Here is a 20,824-nt window from a genome sequence, read left to right on the forward strand (position 1 = left end):
GGCACCCTGATGGGGCAGCTGTTCCTCTACACTCGTTCTACTGCTGAGCAGTGATCCACTCAAACTTTGGGTGAAGACCGATCGGTGAGTGGTGTTTCTCCCAGGACTCCGGACCACCAGCTACGAATCAGGGTAGAGGCTGGCTGTAGAGCAAGCTGTCACCCATCTAGCCATGCCACCCAGGAGGGCTCCAAGGAGCAGACGGTCTCACTCCACAGGTGGTGGGGTCAGGCAAGGACATTTATGGCTGCAGGGGCCTCCTATTTCTTTCACAAACACTTTATCATAAGTGGAAGCAATACACTTATTTTTGTCATTTTACTTCCTAACACTGAAGATAAACATGCATAGATAGCATCACAGACCGGGGCGCCTGGGTGGCGCAGTCGGTTATGCGTCCGACTTCAGCCAGGTCACGATCTCGCGGTCCGTGAGTTTGAGCCCCGCGTCAGGCTCTGGGCTGATGGCTCAGAGCCTGGATCCTGTTTCCAATTCTGTGTCTCCCTCTCTCTCTGCCCCTCCCCTGCTCGTGCTCTGTCTCTCTCTGTCCCAAAAATAAATAAACGTTGAAAAAAAAAAAAAATAGCATCACAGACCATCTGAAAGGGACAATAAAAGCACTGTTTTCTAATTCTTCACTTATCAATAAAAAAGCAGGCAGACTTCTTAGTTGTATTTTTATAATCTCCCCAGTTTATTTTGAAAACAATCTTTTCTGCCACAAATCCATATGAATTTTAGATTAGTTACCTCCAAGTGCACAGAAGTTACCTGTATTTGTCTATAAATCAAACAACAAAAAAAGAATACTTAACGTATCAATATTTAAGCATTCCAACATAAAAGAACTTTTCCCAACTTTTTAATAATTTTTTCCCCACCTGAGCTCATCTACATTTGACATTTGGGTCACATAGCATTTAAAAGCAAAACCAGCATACAGTGACTTTCCTTCTGGATGGAATTAAATTTCCAGAGGCAAAATGGTTCAAATGGAAAGAAGCTGACTTCCCTGTGAAATAAACCGGACAGACAGACAGACAAAAACTAGCAAGCATTAAATGTTCTAAAGATGGACACCTAACTCTCTTTCCCACTTTCTACGTCAACGGTGTGCACTGTGAGCTGGGGTGAGCTCCCACGGATGGCCCGCTGGGCTGGATGGGGGCCCTGGCGAGAAGGGGTCATGAGACAGTGGAGGGCATCGTCCCCATCGGTGGTCCGCAAACTCAGGGAGGAAGAGGCGGAGCTCGTGTGCCCACACGGCCTGAAGGGGATGCTGGAGGTCTCTGTGCTCTGGGGGTCGTGTCCCACGATTTTTGTAACCGGGGCAAAGTGGGAGTTCAACTCGTCAGGAACGCTTTGTGTACCCCACAAACTGGATGAAACATTTCTATTTATCTGCCAAATACGGTAACTGATTTCCATCTACAAGCATTTAAGAAACAGGGTCAACCGAAGAAGCAGCTGCGGCCTCACTGTGGCTCCTGTGGGGCTCGCCGGGGGCCGGGGGCACGGGTGCGACATCAGCAGGCCTTCTCCAGGAAAGCTCTGCAGCACCTCACACACTGCTGGTAGACGGTCTCAAAGTCGGACTCGTTCCCCTGGAAGCACAGGGGGAAGAAGAAGTGAAAGCCGCATGACAAAACGCCCTTAGGAGAGCCTCATCTGGTGCGGCACACGGCAGGGCAGGGCACGGCAGGGCAGGGCGTGCACAGGGGCTCATCTCTGTGCCACCGCCACACAGCAGCGTCACAGCGGAAGGAGAGGTGTACTTACATAATAGGGGTCTTCAATAATAAGCTGTTTCTGTGGATCATAGCTCCCAAGGAGTTCAATTTTAGCTTTGCAGTTTTTAATTTGATTACTCTTTCTATTCAAGTCTCTGTAAAATTGAAACATGAACTTAGTTTTCTGATCTATGGTTTCAATCTGCTAGGGTTTTATGAAACATCCGTATCAAACCCCAGCAAGAGTGACCTGATGTAGAAAGGAAACCAAACCCTCGGTCGACCCGAGTGACCCTCCATATGCCAGGGTTTCTGACTCAGGCGAGAGGGTTTGCAATAGCAGCACATTCTCACGAACACTCTGACGCACGATACGCGCTGCGAGCCGGGCAACAACTACATATGCCCTGTGAAACACACGTTGGAACGATCAAATCAAAAAGCTCCTACTTCAGAGACTAAACAAGGGTGGCAGAACGGACCTCAAAGAGCCACGTGAACCAAGTGCCCAAGGGCCGCAGATCCCACCTCAGGTGTCCCGACACATGCACCGGGTCTCCCTGTCTAGCCCCGGCTCCTGCGTTTACCCCTCCAGCCTCTGCCCAAGCTGCAGACACAGCTCTCCTGCCACCGCCTCCTCCGCTCCCACCGCGGCAAGAACAGCGGCGACTTTCCAGGCTGCATCTTGATCGTTCCTCCGTTTAGTTAGCAACCCCCACTGAGCACCTAGGATGAGTCAGACCCCGTGCTAGCGAGGGGGAGGCAGACCCCTCCAGCAAGCGAGCGAGCTGGCCTGAAGCGTGGGCTCCGCCAGCTCCGCCCCTGCACTGGGTGCCCACCGACCCCCGGGACTGTGCCAGGAGACAGACCGCAGGAAGTTTCGGCCGGACACCGCTGATACGGTCAGTACTGTGTCAAGTGAGAAAAATGAGAACAAATCGCCGAAAAACAAAAATAGAAACCATGTATCTCAGTGATGTTCCTGATTCACGGAGACAACAGTAAGGCTGTGAATCCTATCTGTCCGCCACACGTGGAATACCTGTGAATTCGCACGGACTTAAGGCAGCAGGTCCCCGAGGCCACACTGAGGCCACGTCCCGGCCCTTCCGTGTGCTGGCGAGTGCTGACGGCAGCAGGCGGCTGCGGTCTTGGTTCTCAGCGTATTAACACGAAGTCAGTAAAGCTGGCTGTGTGACGAGGGACGCAGTGCCCTGGGCTTACAACTGGGAGTTCTTCATACTCTCTTGACTCATCTAACCTGCAGTGGCTTCAAATTTCTAATGTGCATTGTATTCACTTATTTTGGGCATGACCGCATTGTATCATGTTGTTTGTTAGGTGTAATTCTGTGTTAGCACACGCAGCCCACACTAGACCCTGCGGCCCCGGGGGCAGGCGGCATGAACGCTTTCTCCTCAGCGTTCCCCGGCACCTGGCACTGTGCCAGGTGCACACATCTCAAGAAACACCGAATTCCTTGCTGCCCAAATGCATGCATGTCCCCTGGGGTTCAACAGACACGTAAGGAGATGGGGCACCGTGGGGACTGCGGCTCACGTGAGACCCACAACAGGCTCTGCTGAGGGAAGCTGAGCTCAAACCCCCCCAGCTCGGCCTGCGCCAGCTGTGAACCCGGGACCCACCCTCTCGGTGCCTCTCCGATTCGACGCGGAACGACGATGTGCAGGGCCCACAACGCACCACATCAGTTGGCCACTGTTACCTAGTACCCCAGCCTGTCTGCTTCTGCTTTTCAATCAGTTAAGGCAATCAACAATTTAAACAGAGTGAAAAGTTTCCTTGTTGCTGAGTTTCCTCAGTCTTCCTTGCTGCAGGATGGGGGACAGCAGGTATGGGGAGGTTAAGAGGAGAAACACAGTGAAACACCTGTGGCCCAGGAATCACTACAGCGGTGACAGCTTTACCCCACCCTCTGGCAAAACCAGCAATGCCTGACGCGGACCAGGCTGTCCCTTATCTGAGGGCGTGTCTCTTGGTAAACACTCTGGGGAGACAATTCTCAGTTACCTTCTGGACTCTTACTATTGTAAACAGGTAATTGTATATATTGTGACCATCACTTCTATGAAAACTTTACTAAAAAAGTCACTTTAGACAAATTATCTGACCTATTATTAAATCGACAGTTGAATAAAAATACCCTTAAAACATGAGATTACCTTAGATTGCTTTCATCCATACAAAGTATATAATCAAACGTGGCAAAGTCTTCCTTGGTAACCTAAAATTAAATAAGAAGTCAAAAAACAGTGTTTATAACAATCACGTCTAGAGGACCCAAAGCAGTACAAAAAATTTTGCTGTGTTTGAATTTGGTACCCAATTAAGTTAAATAATTTAGGGTACTTTAAAGTTAGAGTTAACCTATTTTGTAATATTGTATCGCAAAGAAATTTTATACTATTAAGTTCCTTGGAATAATAGTAACATAGTATAATATGTAAACAAAGTTTATACTTCATCTGCGATTTCTTAGTGACAAAGTATAATTCACTTCACATATTAAAATGTCCTACGTCCAACCCCCTCAGTGTTTTACTCTATTTTTCCTTGTGCAGGAACGCAATATCCTAGGCCCCAGTGACAAACACCAAACTATAGAGATGGATGGCTGTCCCTGTGGGGCCCTGTGCAGGGCAGGTAACACGCCAGAGGAGATATAAACCAGGCCAGGCCAGGCCAGGCCGAGAGTTCTGGGGGAGGGAGGAAGATATACGTTAAGTAACGTGTTCAGAGAAGAGACCCTAAGAAGGAAATCTGTGAGTAACTGTATGTAGGACTCGGCTCTCCCGTGAGAACCCATGATCTGAGCAAGACACAAGAAAGGATGCCACTCGGTACTTTTACTGATTCTAACCTGAAAACTTACAAGTTTTCCAACATCACACTCTATCAACGGAAGCCCACTACGATGTAAATGGGAAAATTATTTTAAGATTTTTAACTATTATAAATAATGATGCAATAAGAAAGAAAGGAACATAAACAGGTCACAAAACGAAGGTGAAAATAATTTCTAAGAATGTAATTTCTCAATAATAATCTTCCTCTCTAAAAAAATCCTCTAAAATACAGGAGTACCAGGAAACTCAAAAATAAGATATCAAAACCCTGGTTAAACAGAGCAATGATGCTATTTAACAGCCAGTGTAGTGAACGAATAATAAATATGCTCCTTATTCTGTTAAAAATGTAAGTTTTGGCTGTTAGTATGCATTTGATTAGTTTCTGATACAGTGTGTTACTCAAGTGCTGAGGACTACAAGTTGTTAACATTCCCAAGGTACTATGTTATTTCAAGTTCTATTAGAACAAATACTACACGCTATTTTCACAAAACGGTTTTATGAGAAATTTAATTTAGGATCAAATATTAACATTACTTTTAATTTTAGAATTATTGCAAGTGTAGATAAGACAGTCTTAGAACTGACATCTACCTATAAAATGCATACATGTTTAGATATTAAAATACTTGAGAAAGAATAAGAATACCTATAATTAATATCTTATAAAAAGCCATTTGGGGGCGCCTTGGGTGGCTTGATCAGTTAAGCGTCCGACTTCGGCTCAGGTCATGATCTCACGGTCCGTGAGTTCGAGCCCCGCGTCGGGCTTTGTGCTGACAGCTCAGAGCCTGGAGCCTGTTTCAGATTCTGTGTCTCCCTCTCTCTCTGCCCTCCCCTGTTCATGCTCTGTCTCCCTCTGTCTCAAAAATAAATAAACGTTAAAAAAAAAAAAATTAAAAAAAAAAAAAGCCATTTGTGTGCTCCTGTGACGAGGTTTTGAGAGGCCAGAACCCCAAAAGGAGTCCCCGCCATGGGTTATGCGTGGCAATATTTACCACTGAATATTAAATATTTAATACCACTATTAAAAAATGAAAATGGTGAAGAGTGGCCTATTCTGTATTTCTGCAAATCTCTGTAATGTCTGCTTCCTGGAGGACAGACAGGTTCTCCTCTGCGCGTCTGTTACCTGATGTGCAACATGCTGAGTGCGAGTGCACAGTGAACCCAGCCTCACACAACATAAAGGGAGTATTTTCACGGCCACTATAGATAACTGTGGATGCTCTGTGATACTAAAACTCAGTAGTGGTAGTTTCTTAAAGGTTACTTGCAATATAGAACATGAAAACATATCAGTAAATTTTTATTACTTTGTTCAAGTCTACTGGTCAGTCTGACACCTTGAATGGACTCCTTAGCATGTCCATTTTTTTTTAAGTTTACTTATTTATTTTGAGAGAGACAGAGACAGCACGAGTAGGGGAGGGGAACAGAGAGAGGGGGACAGAGAATCTGAAGCAGGCTCCGCACTGTCAAAGTGGAGCCCGATATGGGGCTCGAACTCACAAACCGTGAGATGGTGACCGGAACAGAATCGAGAGACAGACACTTAAGCGCCTGAGCTACCCAGGTGCCCCTACGCATGTACCATTTTGACCTCATGGACACTTTGAGAATTTGAGGGCAGGGATTCTCAAAGAGGGGGGCAGATGGCAATGTCTGTGGACATCCTGATTGTTATGATGGAGAGGAAAGGGGTGCTCCAGTATCTAGTGGGCAGAGACCAAGGACGCTGCTGAACATCCCAGACCACAGCTGTCAGTACCGCCAAGGTGGAGAGCATACTCTAGATGCAGAGAAGCCTGGGCAAAGGGCCACTGCTGGAAAAGAGAAGCTCCAAGGACCAGGGAGCAGAGAAAAACTGGACACAAGGGCTGACGAGACAAAGACCCCAGAGAGCAGCGAACCTGACGCTCAGAAGCTTTCTTCTCAAACCATTTGCCACATTCTTAAACGACTCATGGCAAAAAGCTAAGAAGCCCCAGGGGGAGGCTGCAGCTACTCAGGGAGGTGGCAGCTGCCAAAGAGGGCCCTCGGTACACTCCTGGAAGATTCCACAGAGGAGGGGACCAGTCCTTCAAAGCCCATCCTCACAGGGGGACCGACAGTCCATCACAGCCCAGGCCTCACAGGGGGGACCAGTCTACCACAGTCCAGGCCTCACAGGGGGACCGTCCATCACAGCACAAACCTCACAGAGTCACGACCAGCCTGTGAGAAGGGTAGAAAACGGAGAAGATGACGTAAGAAACTTATGTTCAAGATACAGGTAAGCTGAATCTCTGAAGAGAAAGCCGAGAAGAAAATGTAAGAAGAAAGTAACAAGAATTTTCCAAAACTAACAGAAACCACCACGAGGCAAATTCAGGAAGCATACTTTGGCTTACCATAGTAAAAGTGCTGGAAACAAAGAATCCATAAGGAAAAACCTAAAGACAGCAGAGGAAAATAGAGCAATTTCAAAAAACAGAGACAACTGATTCGATGAATCCAGCCAAACCATTAAAGCAGAAATACTATCAATATCTGACCAACTTAGAGCAGAGAAGGAAGGAACATCGCCCGGCCCGTCTCAGGAGGCTACACAACCGGGACGTGTGTGCTGCTGGGTGTGCCCCCCACCCAGGCCTTCCCCAGCAGAACCCTGTAGGTGCTCACCGTGGCATCGCCGACCTAGAAACGCCGCGAGCGCCCATCCGCGGTGGGACGGACACGACCGCGGCACGACTGTGAACGGCCCCGAAGCGAGAGCAGGGGACGACCGGAGAACCTCCCAGAGCGGAAGGTCCACAGAAAGAGCACACGCTACAGGTCCCACGGCCACAGACATAAAAGGTGGCAAGAATCTGAGCGGTGACCTCTGCAGTGGGGGGAGTGGCCCAGGCCCCGAGGACCACGGATGGCCACGCACGGTCAGGGCTCTGCTGAGAAAAATGTCTAACAAACCAAACGTCCCCACAGACTAACCAGATGTGCGTTCACACACTCAAAAACAAACGAAGCACCCTAAATACGTTTATTAAACCCAGGTGGAAAATATTGGGAAAACTAAAATTTTAAGCAATATGACAGAATAGTTCTCACACAGATAGTGACAACCGCTAAAAGAAAGCCTGTAAACAATCACAAGATGCTAAAAGGTAACAAAGACCTGAGGGGATGCTAATTTGCAAAGCAAATCTTACCCGTGTTACCAACCAGAAAAAAAAAAAAATCATCCTTGAGAAAATTTTCTTAAAAGCACCAGGGAAAAATAAAAAAGCAAAACAAACAAACAAACAACAGATGATGTGTGAATATTATTCCTAAAACCAGCAATTACAATTCTCCTTTCAAAATTTAAAGTTTCTAGCTTTGTTTTTTAAGACGTGTATTTAAATTTTTCATTTGTACCCCAAATTATATACTCGTATACAAAAAATAATCCAGTCTTAAAAACAGAAAACATGAAAGTGTGACAGCCCATAATTATGAAGGACTTCGAAATCAGCAGGTTCTGTCAACCCTGGAGATTAGAAGGACATGTGATACACAAAATGTTTTCCTGGGGCGCCTGGGTGGTTCAGTCGGTTGAGCATCCGACTTCGGCTCAGGTCACGATCTCGCAGTTGACGAGTTCGAGCCCCAGGTAGGGCTCTGTGCTGATGGCTGGGAGCCTGCTTCAGATTCTGTGTCTCCCTCTCTCTCTCTGCCCCTCCCCTGCTCATGCTCTCTCTCTGTCTCAAAAATAAATGAAACACATTAAAAAAAATGTTTCCTGTCCAATGAAAATTCCATTTAAGAAAACATCAGGCCCTTAAGGAAGTTAATAACTTAAATAGTAAACTGTTAAACACACAATCAGCTAAAAGCCAGAAATGAGCAGTTCACAGATTCCAGAGTAAACTTATCTAAGCCAATATAATGTGCATACCCCTGGCTTCTGAGACATCACTAATGCACCAGAAGTGTTTCTACGGCACTTTTGCGAACTTTCTGGCTCACACCTCTGTATGTTTTTATTAAAACAAACAAATAACCCAATGATCAAATTCCTGTTCTACCACTTTGAAGCTGGGTGACCTTTGATAAGTATTTTCTCTCCAGAACTCAGTTTCTTTATCTGCAAAATGGGTTTACCAAAGACTCCCTTCCCTAACAAGGTAATGGAGAGGACAAAAATTGAGATGATCAAAATTAAAAATACAACGCTGTATGGCAAAGCAATTTGAAAAGCTTTAAGTAAAGACATGATTTAGTATAACAATGATTAAAGAGTCTTTGTCCTGTCTTATACAAGGTTCTCCTCCAAACGCGAAGACTAAATTATGGCTCTCACACTGCCAGCCATACTTCTAAATACGTATGTTTGACAAGTGATTTTCAAAACATTCAGTGGCTTCTCATTTTAAAGGCTGTGTACACAGCCTGTACATTTTGTTAGGTTGGATACAAAAAGAAGTTAGAAGATTTAGCCAGATGTTTTAAAAATCCAATGAATTCTCCATAAAATAATCATAGTGATAAAGTAGCTTCTCCACGTAACAATGTATGAAGCATTTTGTACCAGAAATGAAGCAGATCTCTTTAGCAACTAGTCCTTGTGGTTGTGGAAGGTTCCAGAGCACACACCTGCAGCAGCCTGCTAGCGAGGGAGCACCACGAGCCTGCCCTGAGCCCTGAGGGCTCACTGATGCTGTGGTGGCATGGAACCCTCACAGTCTCCCCTGTGGTTATGCAAGAGTCCAGAACTGTGCAGCTCAGCTAGCCGCTTACCAGTTCCAGGGGGCTACTCAAATAAGTTAACACGTAAACTCCACTTCCTCTGTCACACTGGCCGTATTTCAAATGTACCACAGCCTTTACTGGCTTCCACACCGTCTGAGCGGACACAGGAGGGTTTACTGCCCAGCACTCCAGACTCTGAACCCAGGAGTCCAACCGCTGGGATCAGTACCACCCCACATTTCTAAGACACTTCACAGTAGAAAATACATTGTTGTATATGTTCTAGTACTTTATTCTAGCAACAAACTTGGAATGTAACCAGACTAGTCACCAGGAAGATCTCAGAAAATAAAAAGGAGATTCTAACTCCAGCCCTTAGGGAGGGCTCTCTCCAGTATCAATTGCGTGATGATACGTGTATTTCACTAAGTAAATTCCAAGATCACGCACATCTTTCAGAACTGTGGAGTCAGCAGCGAAACAAGAAGGACACACTGTGGCTACTTAAACGGGCCTCAAATAACTGCTCATGCACACGCCAGTGTGGTGAAGCCTCTCACAACTTCACAAGTCACGGGACACCAGTAATAGAAATTAAATGAGAGCTCTGCTACCTGTCGTGCTTTATGGGCTGTGCTAATGCCATGATTTCTGAGGCAGCTCACAGCTCTTGGATCTGGTGACCGGCCCACGTTCCAGTCAGAAACAGCGCCGCTGTCAATGACCCACTGCAACACAGAACACACATGTGCACTTTCAAGTTCCGATACGGTACCTGCCGGGCAACGTGAGTCATGGGAATACCATGCTTCCTCATGCAGTTCTGCCCTCGATAGTCAGGAGGGTTCCCTATTTCATATGTGGATGTCGCTGCACTGTCTATCCTCCACTGCAGGAGAAAAAGAGAATTTTTTTCACAATTTTCTGCCCCAAAGGCATTCGGGTTGGCCTCTTTAAGACAGAGAATGGTACTTACGTTATCTGAAAGATTTTGCTCAGTTACAAGCTTTCTGAAAACTGCTTCTGCAATGGGTGATCGGCAGATGTTACCTTGAAAAGAGGGAGCGCAGAAAGTGGGCATCAGGTCTGATGCAAGGGCAGATGCTGGATCCCCGCAAGCACTTCACCCCGACACCCAGCAACGGCACCTCCCCCAGGAGAGACCGCTGAATGGCAGGACCTCTGGGGAACAGCCGGTCACTCTCCGTCTGTCCAGGTGCTCAAAGTACAAATAGCCAAGATGTCAGAAAAACAATTACTGCCCAAATCATCGTTTTCCAGGTTGCTATCAGTAGCCCAGAAGTGAGTCGTGAAACCAATGAAGTGGGTTGCAAGGAGCCTACTTTAAAATGACATACAGTAGCATTAAAGATACGGATGTCCAAGTATATCGCACATAAGGAGGGATCCTGTTTCATAAGATACACAAGCAAATGGATTCAGCCATAACGGTAGTTCAGCACAAGATTTCACTGCGCGGTCTGTTGCAGGGCCTGCCCCAGTGCCACGGAGCCGGCCGGCTGAAGCAAGGCCGCTGCCCTCCGGGCCAGCAAGTCTGCTCGGAACTTCCGACATCGGCTGCAAGCTCAGGGACCCCCAGGGCCACCACCCTCGCTTCAGAGCAGCCAGCTACAGACTCAGGGTCCCCACAAGTGCAATAATTCTCTAGAAGAACACGAAAAACTCAGGAAAATGCTAGACTTGGGATTATAGGTTTATAACAAAAAGATCCAAGGCAGAACCAGCCAGAGTTAGAAAGCAGAGGGCAGATTCTGGAGGAGTTTCACACGTGAAGCTTTCTGGTCCTCGGGCACGTGTCACTTTCTCGTCATCCGTGTGGGACAATACCCAGGGCACTGGGGCTTAGCTCACCAGAGCTCCAGTGCCAAGGGCTCACTGAGTGTCATTAAGTAGTCGTGACTGATGAAACTACGGGCCTGAAGCTGAACTCATTCTCTGGCCGCCCCCCACAAGTGCTCACACCCTCAACCAGACTCCCCCTCTCAGTATAAACTGCACAGGGACCTCCTGGAGTAACAAAACACTATTACCGTAGGGAATTCCAAGAGGTTGTACGTTACCACCCAGGACCCGCGACGAAGGCCAGGGAGGGCCTAATTCCTTACTACACTGGGGGAAAAGACAAAAGACATAAAATCTACTCTCAAAATACTTCTACATGTGCCAAGCAATGTGTTACAGAAAACTCAGAGTTAGCTATAGCAAAAACAAGAAAACAAATGTGGACAGACAAGCAGTATACCACAGAAGCACAGGAAATTAAAGATTCTAAAAGCATAAACAAGATAGTAAGAAATTTCTTACCAGGAAAAAAAAAAAAAAAGGAAGATTGGAAGGGAGGAGAAGGACCTTTCTGGGCATTTAAGTTAAGGGTTGTATGAATAAGAGAGCAGTGAATGTGTGCCGGAAGGCCTGGTTACAAGGACCTTAACTGTGCCCGGGAGGTGGGCCCAGCAGGTCCAGTGGGAAGGAACGTCCAACAAACATACTCTGCACGTGTCCCACACAGGAGCCCAGCGCTGCGCAGGGCCTGAGGACAAAGGCTCTTCTCACAGTCAGGCAGACAACTGCAAGACACTCAGCCCACAGAGGCCAGCACGAAAACACTAGGACTAGACAGGAACTGAGTTAACAAAACACACACCACTTGACGCATATTAGAATCTTGGGGTTTGTGTTAAGCATGTAGAATTGGATCTTGTAGAGTGTTGTGAAGCACAACTAATTCCCCATTACATGAAACCGACACTGACTTTACTACAATCTTCTTCAGTTTCCACGTTAGTCTTCAATCTAATAACGTACTTATAATATTTTTCCCCATAAAGATTGTGGTTTCCACAGCAGTGAAACAAATCTGTCAACCACTCAACCATGAAGGGGAAGACAGGAATTGATCCCCAATGTCCTCTGTAAGCTAGTTTGTACTGTGAAGTTTTTCCTTTACACATTCTGAATTTTGTAGAGTTTTTAAAGCAAGTATCATTCCCACTATGTTAATCATTGTAAGGCTCTGATAGATGTGTAATTGTTTTACTTGTCCCCATGTACCCTGGGAATACTTCTAAAGAGCAACCACTCGACTCAATTTAAGACAACCCTTGTTATTTTGAAACTCTAGAATAGATGCTTACAATCTCACATCTAAAGACATAATTAAGACTAGTCTCACCCCTTTACAAATAATTATTAAACAGCTTAGTTTCCCCACAAGACAAAACCTAGGGTTATTTACTGCCTTAAAGTTAAGGCATATTCACCCAAAATTACTTTTTTTCCCCAGAGAGTTCTATTTACAGCAAGGTATGAATAAGTATAGATGGGAAAAAATTACTACTACAAAAATTAGAAGTCATACTACTTATAAAATCAGCAGAATCCTGCTTCCTTGTAACTTGCTCTCTTTATTTCAAAAGTTGATATCACCAATTATTTAAAAACAGAGCTCATGAGTAAAACACAGTAATGCAGGTTTCATCTATGGAAAAGTTCTAAAAACTTAAAATGTCATCTTCAGATTTCTTTGGAAAAAAGATCTGTGAAGTCTCAAGTTTTGTTGTTTTTTTTTTTTTTTTCCAAATTAGGCAGATAATTCATACTCGTACTGCACACCTTTATTTCAAGGACTGAGACTCACAAAAGAAAAAAATGAAATTCTCCAAGGGTAGGGGCTGTGTCTCTTACCTTGAGCCACACCCCCCCCACAGTGTACAGCACAAATGAAGTATCAATAAATGTCAATTAATTGTTTGAAAGAGGTAATCTGGCACCACTAATGTTATCATTTCCAACCACACTGGCTGTGGCACAAACACCAGTGCCTTCGACAGTAAGGCACCATCTCTACCGCACAAAACACGGAACGTTCAATCATCTTTCCAAACTAAGCACTGCAGTTCTTTCTTGCCATTAGCCTTACCCATGAAAACATCTGACGGTTCTCTCTACACTTCAGTGTGAAAAGAGCCTTACAATTAAATGCTTTGAAGGAATACATTTTTTACATTTCAAAAACATACCATTCTTATTGCTCTAAGTACAGGCCATCATGGGAAAAGGCCTTCATCAGGCCCTCAAGTCTGCCCAGAACTTGACCCCTCCCCCGCCCCCACCAGTGAGGCCCTCTCTGGTCCAGCACATGCCCCTCTGCACCCCTGGTCTCACCCCTCTCCAGTGTAATCTCAACACAGCAGCTGAACACTTCTTTCTAAGTGTCCCTCTGCTCAATGGCTTAACCCTCCAGTGGCCTGTGTCCTTCAGAGTAAGCCCATGTCCTCACAGGCCTCACCAGATCTGTCCTGTGTAGGCCCTAAAACAGCATCTAAAAACTAGGATTCATTGCTCAGCACCTTTATTATGTATGGCTCCCGGAGCCAAGAATAATTTTTACCTTTTTAAACAGTTAAAAAAACTCAAAAGTAGAATAATACCTTGTGACACGAGAAAATTACATGGAATTCAAATTGCGGTGTCCATAAAGTTATACTGGAACACAGCCAAATGTTATTGCTTATGTATTGTCTAGGTCTGCTTGTGAAAAGTACCAAATATTTACTTTCTGGCTCTTCACATAAGGGGTTCACAGACTCCTGCCCCCGAGCACTCATTTTATGTAAGGAATTCGCTTTCCTATGCATCCAGAATGGTTCTAGTTATGTATTCATGGCGGCATTCAAATTACCTTCAAGAGCCTTCAGGTACAGAGGAAGGTCTGGCTGAAAAGGCTCCTGGGTCTCCAGGCCAGTGTTTCCCTGCCAATATGAACGGGACCAGCACTCTCACCGCAAAACTGTCCACCCACTTTCTCCTGGGCCCAGGACACTTCACCTCTTCCAAGTCTTTGCCCAAATGTCACCTTATAGATGAGGCCATCCCTGACCCAGGCTTGCAGAGTGGGCCGGGCAGGTGAGAGGGGTCATGGCAGAGAAAGGACCTCGCTTGGAGGGTGGGCTGGGCACGGGAGGGGACCCGGCTAGGAGAGCGGGCCCAGCAGGTGAGCGGCGCGGAGAAACAGCCCCGGGGCGCTCCATCCCACCCTCCCCGCCCTCCTCCCGATCGCCGTCCCTTGCCCAGCGACGAACCCCAAACGGCACGAGACCCACCCCGACCCTTCGGGAAAGCCAGAATGGGGCTAGATCACGTCGGCTCACCCAGACACACGAACAGCACAGACTTGGACACCGGCTCGGCCATCTTCCCGCGCTCACACCCAGGCGCCCACTGAGCGCGTAGGGACTTCTCCCGCGCAACGCAGGCGCACCTCGAGCGTCGCGCCCTCCGCGCCTGCGCAGTCCTGCCTCCCTGGGCAAGGGTCCGGGCCGTGCGCCTGCGCAGTACGGTGGCGGAGGGCGGAGCGTCACTGGAGGACGGAAGAGGTTCCGCGGTGAGGGGGCGGTGTGGGGGCGGGGCCCGGGGGGGAGGTAAGGAGGCGGAGGAGGGGCCTCAGGGAGGAGGACGGGCGTCGAGCGGAGGGGCGGAGTGGGGGGGCGGGGCCGTGAGTCACCTGGAAGGGGGAGGGTCCCAACGGGGGCTGATTGAGGTCCCGGGCTCTGCGCCCGGATCATCTCGGGGTGGGGGAGGGCGCCCGGTGCGCATGGTGAGGGTGCGCGGACGACTGACCGATGCTAGAGGGGTCCTGAGCGGGTGCCCGAGGGTCTGCGGAGTGTAAGGGTCCCCGCGGGGCGGGTCAGGCCTCTCCCTCCTTGGCTTCAGGTGAACGACCCCCCCAGACCTGGGCTCCCTACCCTGACCTGGTTCCACCGCTCCAGACCTGGCCCCCCAAGACCTGGCCCCCCCCAGACCTGGGCTTCCCCCAAGACCTGGGCCTCCCCTCAGACCTGGGCCCCCCAGACCTGGGCCTGCCCCCAGACCTGCCCACCCCCAGACTTGGGCCCCCCCAAGACCTGGGCCGCGCGGCCCAAACGCAAGGCCCGCGATCAGGGGTTGAGCGGAGTCCGCTCGGGAACAGGGAGCACTCCCCGGGCCCCCGAGACACCTGCCTCGCCCTGACCCCCAGTGCTCAGGTCACACACAACCCTCTGCCTGGCGACAGGGCCCTGGGCTGGGGGACCCAACTGTTAAAGACTGGACGCCTTAGAAGCCGCCCTGGGAGGGACGCGGTGAAGTCAGAAATCCCGTGACCGCGCCGTGCTTTCGTCGGGGGTGTATGTGGCGGGTGCTTCGTCCTGGCAAAAGTGGAGTGTTCACCTGCCCCTTACCTGTGTCAGGTGTGCACCTGGCCAGGCGGTCCCCGCCCCGGGAGGCGGGGCCGAGCCAAGGGCGCTCTTCCTCTTCCTGGGGAGGTGTCGGCCGCTCGAGGGGCGCCGGAGGACCAGGCTCTGGGGTCACAAGTGAGTACAGGTGTGGGTGACGCCGCCGAGCCGCACCTAGAGTCGGGGACCCCCCCCCACCTCTCCCCTTTAGAAAGTTTGGCTGCAGAGGGTCAAAGGCTGGGGAAGAGGGCAGGAGAAAGGAGGGCGTCCGGGGATTTTGCTGTTGAGTATTATCAACAGGTCATTCCGCAAACTGTCAAAAATTAACCAATTCTGTAGACTCGTCCACAGGTGTTTCCGTACACAGAAAAGCTCTTGCTAAGTTTTAATTTTGGCTACTGTAATTCATTTTATGTCACTTGTAATTAATGTTTGAAAGGCACTTACTACTCTTTTTCGTCCCAATTTGTTTCAATAAGTGACTCTCTAGAACCGTGCGGTGCTGTGGGTGCGAGGTGAGCTTGACTGGCGGGGGCAGGAAGTCAGCAGGGCGCCCCGGGTCCCCTGTGAGGTTCCGGGCCCTGCATGCGACCACTTGGCCCTCCCTGCGATCAGCCAAGCCAAGCCGTTTGGGGCACCTCCTGTGGTAAGGGGATCTCTGAGCAGAGAGGCGGTGGATAGCTCCCTAGCTCTGGGGGCACCGGATGTCTGCGGGGCTCCCTGCCGCGGTGGGCTTTCCTATTTAAACAAGTGCGACAGTGCTCTGAACGGGTAGGTGACCACAGGGAAGTGACATGTACCTGCTGGCCTGAAACATACCTGTTTCACTTCAACAAATGTTTCAGTGTTGTCACTGCTGCCAGAAGGGCTGAGTTGGAAAGAATGACACAGACCTGGGCCCCTTGCCCCCAGGGAGTAATCTGATGGGCCCAGACCGTTCTACTGGTAGGAGAGAAGGTGTTCAGGTTTTGTTCTGCTTACAGAACATGCGCGTCCTGCATTCTTGTTCTCAGGAATGTTTTTATTGAGATGTGGGAGAGGCCTAGTTAATAATAAGTTAGAAGGTATGTATTACATGCACAATGGAGAAATCACAGGTCTCCGGGTGCCCTTTCCTTCCTTGTGTGGGCCTGCTCTTGGAACACCTGTGGAGTGCCTTACTTCTGAGGTGTCCGCAAATTACTATGTTGAAGGTTGGAATAATCAAATAAGTTATAGCTTCCATCCTGTTGATCTTGTTTAAATTAAGGAGAATTGGTTGTTTGGTTTACTAACGTCCTATTTATTTTTTTACGTTTATTTATTTTGAGAGATAGACAGCGTGTGTGTATGTGCACCAGTGGAGGAGGGACAGAGAGAGAGAGGGAGAGAGAGAATCCCAAGCAGGACCCGAACCGCCTGATGCTGGGCTCAAACTCATGAACCATGAGATCATGACTTGAGCAGAAACCAAGAGCTGGAGGCTTAGCCGACCTAGCCACCCAGGCGCCCCTACCGACATTCTCATTAAACAAAAGTTTCTGTAAAATGAGAAAATACTAACCTCATCTTTTGTAAGATTAAAAAATAATAATCTTTCCTCATGAAGAGTGATGTGATGCTTTCATTCCACTTAGGAAGCATTTACTCTCAGGAGAGCTCTCACTCTTTGGAAATAGGATGCGGGGCTTCAAAAGGGAAGCTGGTATGGGTCCAAGGGAAATAGGGCTGGCTGTGTTGCTGGAATGACTGCTGGTCACAGAAGTCCTTCTGCATATTGCCTTGTTTGACATCGTCGTATGCAACTTAAAACCTAAGCACGCTGAATTTTCTACTTTGGGAAGAGTCCATTTTTTTTCACCAAATGATCAGACCAGAGTGGCATGTGTAGTCCTGCTCTGGATGAGGGTCACTTTTTAGTTTGAGAAAAGATAAAAGTGAGTGTACATCAAGGGTTTCCTAAAGCTGAAGGGTAAGTGCTCACCGCTCCCTACCCTTTGTCTCCCATCTGCAGCCTGTGGTTGGGGGAGGAGAAAGGAAGCTTAGGGTACACTAATGTTCGGGGTTCAAATGCTCAATTTGGTTTAAAGTTTGGACTGCAAGGCTGCTGATGTGAGCAGAGAGACCGGTTTTGATTTCTGGAACTGACAAGTTTTGTCCCTTGAGTCAAAGGAAGAAGTTAAACCAAGGCCACAGAAAGATAAGAATCAGTTGAAGAAACAGTGACCGGCCTTAGTTGTCTGGCGGTGGCTTTCAAGACCACAGTGTTCTAACAAAGCTTCCAAGCTCAGGTCATTATGTCAAAGCCCTTTAAAAAATTACTTGGTTGCGTGAAGGTTTTTTTTTTTTTTTTGGCAAAGATTTAATTAATTTATTCTATATATTTCCTTTGCAGCTTTCTACTTACTTTGATTTTGGTTGGGGTTTTATCAATTCAGTGAATTAACCTTTATTTCATGTTAGTTGTAAGGCTTAATAATTTGGTTAATATCTAATTAATGGACATTTGGAAAACCATTTCTAAACTTGCAAACTTTTCCTATAGGTACCTCTCTCATAGTCCAGAGTCCACTGGGGAAAATATTTTAGTGGACGCTGGCTGATATGAAGGAAAGTTGGGAAACCCTGGCCCTGAGTCCAGGGCGGGGGTGGAAATGCTTGAAAGTGGTCAGTTTATAAGTTACTCTAAGCAGGGGTCTCAGGATTCTGTTTTGCAGGGATCCAGCCCCTAGTTTATGGCCCATGATCAATATGGAAATTATTTCCACAGCTTAAGCTTGTTTCAAGCTTTTGAAGTTTCCAAAGTAAACATTTTCTCCCCAGTATCTTAGAAACTCTTAATTAAAAAAAAATTATCTTAGTATAGACATTTTCAAATATTTTAATCGCTTTTTTTAAAGCTTATTTATTTAGAAAGAGCATGTGCACAGGAGGGGCAGAGAGAGAAACAGAGACAGAGACAGAGAGAGGGAGAGAGAAGATCCCAAGCAGACACTGTGCGGTCAGTGTGGAGCCCGACTCGGGGCTTGAACCCATGAACTGTGAGGTCGTCACCTGAGCTGAAATCAAGAGTCAGACGTTTAACCAACAAGCCACCCAGGTGCCCCGTAATCACTTTTTCAAGAACATTTTAATCTAAATTTCTTAGCTTGAGGTGTGGCAGCCAGTCACTCTTAGGAGGACACTCAAATATTCATGGAGAGTTTGCTTTGGCTTGGGATTCAGGAGACAAGACTTCTGTGCATGTCCAGTCGAAAGGCTTCTTTAGCAACGAATGACCTGTGTCGTTATACCTTTAGTGGTATAATAAGGCCAACATTCTGACCAGACCATGCTCTCTCTATACCTTATGGCACAGCAGAGGAAAAGTGGGTGAGCCATGAGTTGATGCTGAGGACAGGGACTAAGATTTATATCTAAGTTGTTATTATTATTTGTTGGCTCTGACAGAGAAATTCACTATATTTAGCTATGACTAAGCAATATGATTTTATCAGCAATTTAATAGGATCTGTGCTATTAAAGCAAATTAGCCATTGTCTTCCATAGTTCAGCCGAACACGAAGGCATCCTGACCAAGACCAGGCCTGTCAACCCCTGGTTCACGGCTACGAGGGCTCACAGACCACACTGCATCTGAATTCCCAAGTCTAGGGGCGCCTGGGTGGCGCAGTCGGTTAAGCGTCCGACTTCAGCCAGGTCACGATCTCACGGTCCGTGAGTTCGAGCCCCGCGTCAGGCTCTGGGCTGATGGCTCGGAGCCTGGAGCCTGTTTCCGATTCTGTGTCTCCCTCTCTCTCTGCCCCTCCCCCGTTCATGCTCTGTCTCTCTCTGTCCCAAAAATAAATAAACGTTAAAAAAAAAAAATTTTGAATTCCCAAGTCTGATAGCCCCCTTCCCGTGTTTACAAAAAAGGCTGCGACCTTTGCCCGCAGCAGGATGTTTGCAATAGCAGCTCTCAACTGTGGAATTTGCTTATCTGACTGGTTTAATTCTGCTTGCTTGATAGGGTTCACAGCAGAAAGTCTTCTGGGGGCAAGATTTATGTACTATTTACTATGTTTTAGTTGCATGTGTCAGAAAATCTGATCCAAATTGGCGTTAGCAGAAAAGGAAAACATACTGGTCCATGTGACTGAACAGTCCAGAGCTGCTGTGTCTTTAGCTGTTGCCCAGTCCGAGGCTCCAGCAGGGTCAGCAGAGCCCAGATTCCATCTGCAACTCTGGTCAAGTGCCCTTCTGTGTGGCTTTGCTCTCAGGCTCTCCCCTTGTGGTGATAAAATGTTGTAGCAGGTCCACGTGGAAGCGCCTGGGAGAGGGGAGTTCTGCAGCTCCGCACAAGCGCTTGGTGAGATGCAGATAGCAGATCAGCTTTGGTTTGAAGCTCTGATGTGGCAGGAGATTTGTTCTGACTTTCAGACTTGGGTCACCTGCTCAGTGCAGGATCAGTGAAACAGACAAACCGTGACGGTTCTGAAATAAGAGACATAGATGTTCAGCAGCGGAAGGAACACATTTCTGCCACAGGTTACCGATCGACTTCAGTATTTTGTATGGAGAATCGAGACATATGAACAAGGCACTGTAGGGTGCAGAGGTCAGTGACATATGCTGCTTCTGCCCTGGAAGGATTATAGTTTAGTGGTGGAAAAATGAAAAGGTGAGAACATGAAGTGGGAAGAAAACCCGTTGGGTGGGCGTAAGCCTCAAATCACAAACTCGAGTGCCGAAATGGGAACATGTATCACGAGCCTTCATCTTCTACCAGGCGTGGCTGTCTTCGTTCTCTCTGGTGGCAGTCACCTTTTAGAGTGGCCCCAGGTCTGGGCTACCACTGCCCACTCATTTAGCTTTTGGTGTGCAGTTACTACTAATCCTGAAGATGCTGCTACGCTGGCCCTTGCTGCATTCGAGAGGCTCTGACAGTCCAGTCTGCTGGAGCATTGCCCAGTTTCCTCCTGGGAGCAGAACTGCCCGCCCACGCCTTCTGGGTCAGCAGGACCTTGGTGCGGGAGCCACATCGGCCCTGCGCATGCACGGAGCTGAGGCACTCTGCCCACTGGTCTCGTGGCGTCAGCCCTCCTTGGGTTTCCTTCTCTTTTCTCATCCCCCCGCTCTTTAGAGGACCTGGAGAGGACGGACCTGGAGAGGACTGCTTTAGGGTGCTACACCATCAACCTGTCCCTTGCTTCCCTCTGGCCCCCTCTCTCATAAGGTCTGGGAAATGCTACAGAGGTTGAGAGGCAGGGAAATTTTGCTATTACTTAGCACATTTTCCTCTAAACCCATTGTATTTTGT

At 47.8% G+C, this 20,824-nt stretch overlaps 1 protein-coding gene across 3 annotated transcripts; it reads right to left on the reverse strand.

Moving 5' to 3' along the window:
• Positions 1 to 670: 670 nt before the first annotated feature.
• On the reverse strand, positions 671 to 14,591 carry ACP1 (acid phosphatase 1). Of its 3 annotated transcripts, none has more exons than XM_047098338.1 (6): positions 14,485 to 14,588; positions 10,290 to 10,363; positions 9,928 to 10,041; positions 3,914 to 3,975; positions 1,780 to 1,885; positions 671 to 1,604 (listed from the first exon to the last, which is right to left on the reverse strand). In XM_047098338.1, the coding sequence occupies exons 1-6, from the start codon at positions 14,525 to 14,527 to the stop codon at positions 1,527 to 1,529; spliced, it is 477 nt and encodes a 158-aa protein (XP_046954294.1). In that variant the 5' UTR covers positions 14,528 to 14,588; the 3' UTR covers positions 671 to 1,526. The 3 variants fall into 3 exon arrangements, with proteins under 3 accessions (XP_046954294.1, XP_046954291.1, XP_046954295.1); XM_047098335.1 differs by lacking the exon at positions 9,928 to 10,041 and adding an exon at positions 10,089 to 10,202; XM_047098339.1 differs by lacking the exons at positions 671 to 1,604; positions 1,780 to 1,885 and having other exon boundaries at positions 9,928 to 10,202; positions 14,485 to 14,591.
• Positions 14,592 to 20,824: the final 6,233 nt, after the last annotated feature.

The sequence above is a fragment of the Lynx rufus genome, unplaced genomic scaffold (assembly GCF_022079265.1).
Source record: "Lynx rufus isolate CCGP_SWC_20201006 ecotype Redwood Valley unplaced genomic scaffold, mLynRuf1.p SCAF_47, whole genome shotgun sequence".
Classification (NCBI taxonomy): Eukaryota; Metazoa; Chordata; class Mammalia; order Carnivora; family Felidae; genus Lynx; species Lynx rufus.

Excerpts from the sequence above, each read along its gene's own strand:
- ACP1 (XM_047098338.1), bottom strand. The coding sequence starts at position 14,527 with ATGGCCGAGCCGGTGTCCAAGTCTGTGCTGTTCGTGTGTCTGG. Across the intron at positions 10,364-14,484 it reads TGTGCTGTTCGTGTGTCTGG|GTAACATCTGCCGATCACCC; the intron begins GTGAGCCGACGT and ends CCTCTTTTCAAG. Across the intron at positions 1,886-3,913 it reads ATGGATGAAAGCAATCTAAG|AGACTTGAATAGAAAGAGTA; the intron begins GTAATCTCATGT and ends TCAATTTTACAG.